Source organism: Rhamphochromis longiceps, linkage group LG13, assembly GCF_057381845.1.
Source record: "Rhamphochromis longiceps isolate RC_006_pf linkage group LG13, R_longiceps_female_GT1.1, whole genome shotgun sequence".
NCBI lineage: Eukaryota > Metazoa > Chordata > Actinopteri > Cichliformes > Cichlidae > Rhamphochromis > Rhamphochromis longiceps.
The window spans coordinates 20,735,712-20,743,910 of record NC_140569.1 but is presented as its reverse complement, the minus strand read 5'-3'; the positions used below and the strand labels follow the sequence as shown (position 1 = coordinate 20,743,910).

The following is an 8,199-nucleotide window of genomic DNA, read 5'->3' as shown; positions in this document are numbered from 1 at the left end:
CAAACGCGTCAGACACATAAAACAGACCAATGTAAGCGCCTATATGACGGTTATGTACACAATCAAGTTACCAAAGCCAAGAAATAAAAAGAATACGGTCATAAAAGGTACTCATCCAGTGAGCCACTGATCAGACATATACTCTATACTAAAAGTACTAATTAAATTACTTTGATGGAGGCTAATTAGCTATATGGGTCTTTACTGAAAATACACTTAGCTTAGGGAATACTTTCAGCACAGTGACTATGGTGGTGTGGAGAACTGCAGTGTACAATTAACAGGTATACTCTAAAGATAGGCTCTACAAGAGAATGCAGCTTCAGGTGCACTGCACCCTGATTTCTAAAGCCACACTTTCTCCCGTTCAGCTAATTTAATGCTTAATGAACCAGATAAGTTTTCCAAATACACTGGACCAGTCCTGAATGTAAATTATGCTGCATATAAGTCTGAAAATGCACCAGCTCATAGATGCTATTTGACACTTTACAGACAATTCCTTGTACCAGAAGAGCATTTGCAGGAAAAAAAAAGAAAGCAGAGAAAAATAAAAATAATGGGATACAAAGAAATTATATAATTTCACAAGAATATTTAAATGGCAGTCTCCCAGTTCAGCTTACGTGCCATAACTCAAGGTTGAGACAACTGGATAGCCTATTTGTCCCTCAAGTAAGCCAAAATGCCTGTGTGGTTGCACCACACAGGGTTGGGTTGCCCCATAAGCTAACAAAGGTGTTACATTGGTGGGTCTTAACGAAATACATTCAGATTGTTAACATAACCACAACATAATAAGAATAGAGGTGTTACTTCTTTTTTTAAATCTTCCTGCTAGAGCAGGATACTGTATCACATGAAGTAGGCAAAGGAATATGAATATGAGAGGTTAGAATGAAAATATTTCTGACAAAAAGAACAAATAACTAGTAACGCTTCATGGGCATTTAAATTACTCTAACTATTGCAGACTGCCTGTGTTTGTATCAGTGATGAAACACACTGCGCTGGAGTTATATAACAGCACAGATTCATTGCAGCCATTCATATTGAGATGCTTCAGCATAATGCATCCTCTTACTGAGTGTTTGGTGGTTGTTTTCCTTTCAGGACATCACAGGCCAACTTGAGATTTTCCCTTGAGAGTGTCTTTAAGAAGATTTAATTGTATATAATGGTGGAAAGTTGTTGACTGACTGACCTTCTGCTAATGAGACAGGTATTGTGTTGTAATGAATAATCTCTGGTAAGAAGGTTCTTGTGCATTTCTGTTTTACTTCATGTGCTGCATTTAAAGTGTAAAAAATACTCCACTATATCACAGGAAGTTACTTTGTTTTGTTTTAAACAATTGATTGGCTTATAAAATACTGAAGGCTGTGAACTTTTGCATTATGGACAATGAGTGCATAAGCTATTATAGTTAGAATAGCCTGACCTCGACTTCAGCAGCATTAGCAATTCTGCTTTCAGGCAATATCGATCTAATAATATACAATCTATCAAATGCCTGACATTACTTAGTTTCCCTTTTGCCGCCAGAACAGCTCTGTTATGTCAGCCCACAGACTTTGGCCCTCTGGCTGTGTTCTGTGGTGTCTGCCGCCTGATTTTAGCACCAGATCATTTGGGTTCTGTAGTTTGCTGCAGGAGTATGTTGCTGTCAGAGAGTGTTGTTGCCGTCGGGGTGTGGTTGTTTCTGAAGCAATGTTTGGGTGTATGCTGCCTGTCAAAGTGACATACAGTACTGCTTAAAAGTCTCAAGCTACTCCTCATTTCTTTCTATTTTGCCTCCAAGGAACCAGGCTTTCTTCTAAATTTTTTAAAGTGATCTTGAGCAGTAGTTCTCCAGGACATTTGAAGGTTTTTCGAAAATTTTCATTGGACACCAGCTGTTTTTTCATTCATATTTATGCAGTATTAATGCAGTATGCAGTGTGTCCTTAAACATATGGTAAATGAAGGACAAAAACAGAAGTGGCAGGTCTAAAAAAATATCTTCACTAGATAAAAAGTGAAAATCATGCTCTTAAGAAACAGGAAATTAAACTCCGACACAGGACCTGAGAGATGCATCTAGCTCTTGAGTTAATCCATCTACTGTTTGCTGAAGTCTCATCAGAAATGGTATCCAAGGAAAGTTGGCTGTTGAGATGCCATTCTTAAGACTGGGAAACAGGCATCCCAAACTATACAAGAACTCAAGAGGGACTCTGGTAAGTGTTGACAGCCTTCTGTAAAATACTGTGGAGGCTCTATCATGGCTCTATCAGCCAGTGGTGTTCAGGATCTTGTCAAAATTGATGGACTGATGAATGCAGAAAAATACAGTCAGGTAAACGACAATGTCCCCCAAACACACTGCCAATGCAGTAAAAGTATACCTGGAAAGAAAAACACACAATAGAACAATATCATGGATTGGCCTCCCCAGAGTCTGGACCTCAACAATTCTTAAGCAGTGTGGGATCATCTTGACGGAAAACAGAACAAAAGGCAACATCCAAAGAAGAGCTTTGAATGTCCCCCAAGAAGCCCGGAGAACTATTCCTCAAGACTACTTAAAGAAATGACAAGAAAGCCTGTCAAAGAAGGTTCAGGCTGTGCGGAAGATTAAATGTGATCATGTTTGATTTTCAAGTTCACTGCTTTTTGCCTTACATGCTGTATTCCTATTTATAAGAGCATCAATAACAAAAATTGCAGCCAGTATTTCCCATTTTACTACCAAAATATACAAAAATTAGTTAGCTCAATACTTTTCCAAAGTACTGCACATTAATGTCAGAATCTAAGTCTTGCGGAACATCGCAATGTAGCAAGATGATCAATGCTAACCCCTTTATTGGTGATGTAAGCCATAAATAGCAGCAATAACAAAATGCCAGAAATTCAGTTAAAAGAACATTTAGTTGAACATTCAGTCTTTTTAAAGTTAAAGGCAATGTTTTTCTTGTTGAATACTTTTTCCCCTGCTGATGGGAGTTTTACAAAACTATACAGATTATACCTGGAGCTTAAATATTCATTTACTCACTGGGTGTTTTGTGTTGCTTCTAGTCAAGAAGCAGACTAGACTAGACGTGTTGTATTTTATCACACATACTTAAATTCTGCACATCACGATAAAAATCTACGATTATCAGTTCAGCATTGACGCTTGAACGCGCTTCCTGCGGAGACGTCACGGTCAGCTGCCCGTCTCTCCACCGTGGTGACGTTAACAGGAGCACGTGGGTTTGTTATTGCAGGAAGTGAAGATGGCGGCTCAGTCGTTGCTAACAGAGTCTGTGCTCGGGTGGTCTATTTTCACCGTTATACTGTTGGTAAGGAAGCACGACATTACGTAGTCGCTTTATAAAGTAGTGGAGCGGTAAACGGTTAGCCCGAGTTGTGCTAGTAGGCAAATTCGTTGCTTTAACATCGGTGTTAATCGGCGCAACATGGCTACAGCGCATTAACGCCAGCACTGTCTTTGGATTGGTTTTAGCTAACATTAGCCGTGACACACTTACAGGCTGTCGCCCTATAAGAGGCTTTCAGTGAACTGTTTAGAATATTTTGGTGTTGCGTACTGTTAGTAACATTGGAATTGTTAAACACCACTTTGTGGAGAATAGGAATCTGGTATTGTTACTTAATTTCATAAAAATGTAACATCCACGGTTAGATCTTTCCTGTATAAAACCACCCAGCTGTACTGTAAAGTGTCTCCTTGTTTTTAAACGCACTGTTTTTATTACAAATAAATAAGTGCTGAAAGTGGAAAAACTACATTAACCAACCTTAACCAAAGACAACTATGTAGTTTTCTCCCCCCCTAGCAAGACATAAATTGAGACTTCTGTAGTGGGCTACTTAAATGAATGTCTTAAAATTGTTCAGCTTGATAATCTGCAGCCCATTTTAGCCCTCATTATCCCAAATGTCATTCATACCCACATCACATGGCTAAATTACAAGTCCTCCAGAAGAATGGCTGGATGCCAATAAATTGCTCTGTTTTTCTGCCCAGTACTAAGCAACCCTTTTATTTCAGACCTCTCAATGGGTCTTATTTGGATGCAGAGCCTTTCGCCATTACCTGGCAGAGCAAGCAGCCGGAGGCGTAAAGCTGTGGGCCTTTAATTGATCCTGTCTGCGAATGGCAGCCCTTAAGCTGAAGGGGCAAGTGTTTGCAGTGTCCTCACCTCTTAAAGCACATGTGCCTGGAATATGACCTTGTCATTTTGGAGCCCATTTATTGCTTTTTTGTCTAATGAGCTTCTCTCCCATTACAATGTCAATTTCTCTCCTGTTCGTTTTTTCCCCTTTAAACGTTGAACAGCATGATAATACATGTGTATGTTATTACTTAATTTAAACAATCTTTTAAAAAGTGTACCACTCGTATCACCTTTCTAGTAAGTCTGTTTATTTTGCTTCTTACGAAATGAAGACTTTGTGTTATTGCCTGTCACTCTGAGAAGGGAGTATGATATAATCGGATCAGCTCCTCCAGAGCACCTGCAGTCAGGCTTTTAAAGTTACATAATGCCCTACTTGTTGTTTTAATACTTAGATTTCAGTTGTTTTGTTTTTGTGTTATAAGTGGTGTGTTTTACATTTCAAGGATATATAACACTACAAAGGTAGACTTTGTTGCAAGGTTATTGTATTATGCAGCATAATTTTACTGATTTCCAACCTCTAGTGTGTTGCTTGTTTGCTTCAGTTTGATTTTTATAAATCCTGTTGACATTTTGCAAATTAAATGCAAATGCCACCTTGTTCAAGCATTTAGTTGATTGAATTTACTTCTGTTTTCTTTTGCCTTTACATGTAATAGAGCTCTGTAAGCCAAAAGTGTTTTTGCTGCCCTATTATTTATTTTAAGTGTTCCTCGTGACGACATTATTAAACCTTTGATTTATTTGAATTACTGGGTTTTTTTTGTTTTGTTTTTTTGTTTTTAAGGTAATTCTCGTGTTCTGTTGGATCTACATTCGGAAATTTCAAAGTCGGCGGGAGAGTGAAGTTATTTCAACTATCACTGCAATATGTGCTCTGGCTATTGCTTTGATCACGTCTGCACTTCTACCAGTGGACATATTCCTTGTTTCTTTCATGAAGTATCCCAATGGTACTTATAAGGTTAGTATTTTGTTCTTCAACCTAAAATCTAAATGCATTTCTCAGTTGGATTTTTTTTGTCTTATTGTTGCATTTGAATAAAGTCGCCAGACAATTTATTAGGTATATGTTGCTAGTGCAGGATTAGAACTTGTTTTGCCTTCAGAGCTACCATGAGTCCTTTGGGCACAGATTCAGAAAGTTGTTAGAAACATTCCTCAAAGATTTTAGTTTCATATTAACACGATAGCATCGCACAGTTGCGGGTTTGTTGTCTGCACATCAGTGAGTTGGGAAATCGAGACTCAGGCCAGGCAACATTTTCCCTTCTGCTCACTGGATATTTGCTCTTTTTCTCGTCATTCTGTATAAACTGTGTGAGATTGTTGTAGATCAGCACCAGTTCAAAATCACTTAAATCCCCTTTCTTGCCCATTCTGATGCTCAGTTTAAACTTTAGCCGTTTGTCTTCCCCATGACTGCATGGCTAAAGTGGCTTTCATGCAATTGGCTAATGGGGTATTTATGTTAATGAACAGTTGATTAGCAGTTGGATAAAGTGGTCAGTAGGTGTACATCTACATCAAGATGTGTAATATGTTCAGTGTGTTTAATAGTATTTTTGTTTGAACATTAGGTAATTTGTTGCTTTGTGTGATTGTAAGCTGCTAAATCATTCATCACTGCAATATTTTTTCTTTTGTCTCAAGCTTAAGTTTTATGGTATTTATTTAAGCTGTCATTCTAAATACATTTTTTGAGAACTATTATTGCAAACTTTTTTCATTTATTGTTATACATGAGTCATGAATCAGCCTTGTTACAAATGTTAAAATTAATATTCATAATTGGCTTTCTCATGGCAGGAATGGGCAGCAAACAATGAGACAAGAGGGCAAATTGAAGATACTGTGTTGTATGGATATTACAGTAAGTATATTTTTTCTCAGACAATGAAAATTGTTGACATTTATGTCATTATGTGAAAATAAAATATAGTAAACACTTAAATTATAAAAGGATTATTAACTGCACAGCGGTTAAGTTTGCGTTGTTTTCAATGTTTGCTTTTGAGTTATTTACTTTTCTTACATGATTATAAGTGTGTTACGTCATTATTTTGATCTTATCTCTGCTTTGATTTGAATGAGGTGCCAGTTCAATTTTGATAACACCTGGGGCCTGTCTCATCTATGCAGCAGTCCTAGAGGGTTAGCAGTCTAACTCTGGAAATCACATAGGCTCTTTGTTTCCCACACTGGTGACTCATTTTCACACAGGGCATCTCTCTGTAGTAACTTCGACTGCAGAGCTTACCTGCTCTGAAGCTGCTTTAGTCAGGCTGTGACTTGAGGATATATTTAAAGCCCAAACAATAGCTAACTGTTTCTAAAGCATCATCTGGCCTTTTTAAAGACCAGCTTTTCATCACAAATTCGGTTGAATTCAAATTTGAGTTTTTGTCACAGGGTTATGTTGAAGAACGAAAACAGTTTTACATGATTATTCTGTAAATCAGATCTATCAAACATTTATTGTGTTTCTGGGCAATATGCCAGTTTTGGTCATTAAAGAAAGTCGTATCTGTTAAATAGCACTCCACTTAGGTTTGTCCTTTGTAGCAATAAACAAATTGAATTTACTGTTACAAATAAAGTGCCTTTCCAATCATTTGGTTCCACAACCCTGGGATTTTTAACAACGTAAGAGTTGAAAATTAGGTAATTTATTTCGTAAATTTACATACTTGTGTAATGTCATAGTATTTACTTTAATAGCATATGTTTGTAATACTTTAATGTGCCTTATTTTGTGTGTTGTAGAGAATGTGTTTTTTTTGTTTCACTGGGACCAAGTTCATAATGTATCAAATATGCTGCTTGCTGAGTTGGTCATACAGGTTTCTGCCTTTTGGTTACCAACTCTTCATGTAAAATGGCAGGAATTGACAAGTTGTTAAACAGGTTTACAAAACCGGTCAGTCTGTGATGAAGTCAGAATCAGAATCAGAATCAGAATGGGTTTATTGCCAGATGTTGAGGTTTACAACATTAGGAAATTGCTGCGGTGCTTCAGTGCAGACAATAAGAATTAAAGTGCTATGTAGAAAGAAAGATATGTGCATGAGATATACATGAGATATATACATGAGAATAAGAATTATGAGTGCTACGTAGAAAGATATATACAAAGATATGACCATATGGACCATTTCAATGATAAGGATGTGATGCATACATATACTTTTACTACAGTCTTCAAAAGCAAAAGCAATTGATTTTCCAATTGCTGCTTGACAGTATTTCAGCTAAACAACACCTGATGTGTGATATTTTTTTTTGTTGCATAATGTGTTGTATATTTTCAGAGGCATTTTAGCACCAGGACTTGATGTTTTAATAGCAGCAGGATGTAGTTTTAGGTTTCTAGCTAGCTGGGAGCCTTCTAGCTAGAAGGCCTTCCTTGATAAAGACATTATCTGGTGATATATGTTCCTCCAAAACTTGATCATTTAGCATTAATGATGCCTTCACAGTTCTGCAAGTGACCCATTCCATGTGTCCTTTGCTGTCTTTTGAAATGTGCCTGAATAACTAGCTGGATTAGTGTCTCTCATCTCTGGCAGAGAAGACTAAGTGTCCATGATTTAAAAAAAAAAAAAAAAAAAAAAAGCTTAAAGCTTTAGTCATCCAACAGTTGGACTGTGTTCTACTTTGCTGCAGTTCATCTTAAATGAGATAAAGTTCAGAGGGTCAGAAGCTCTCTCTTAGATGCATAATGACTTTACAGTACTCCACATTTGTAGTGTGACAGTGGGGGATAAAGTCACAGTGCACATCTGTGTGAATGTAGCCAAGCATCCTTCTCACTTGATGGCTTGGTCACTGGACACTTGTCCATGGAAGAGTACTGTCCTCTCGGACAGAGACCAAATCTAATCTACACTGATAATTCTTAGAATGAAGGCTGACTAAGTTTGATACAGAAGTTGATGTCTGATTTTAAGTTTGAGGTACATGAAAGTGATGAGAACCTCCAGGAATTGACTCAAACGTGGCAGGAGTGCTCTAAGTGGTGCACAAT

General features: G+C 37.4%; 1 protein-coding gene across 1 annotated transcript in view; it reads left to right on the top strand.

The window, feature by feature from the left end:
- The first annotated feature begins 3,227 nt into the window (after positions 1-3,227).
- Positions 3,228-8,199, top strand: part of lmbrd1 (LMBR1 domain containing 1) — a 47,917-nt gene continuing 42,945 nt past the window's right edge. Inside the window, exons 1-3 of the mRNA XM_085428368.1 lie at positions 3,228-3,329; positions 4,960-5,136; positions 5,982-6,045. Of these exons, the coding sequence (XP_085284494.1) occupies positions 3,264-3,329; positions 4,960-5,136; positions 5,982-6,045 (307 nt within the window). The 5' untranslated portion in view covers positions 3,228-3,263. The remainder of the gene's footprint in view (positions 3,330-4,959; positions 5,137-5,981; positions 6,046-8,199) is intronic.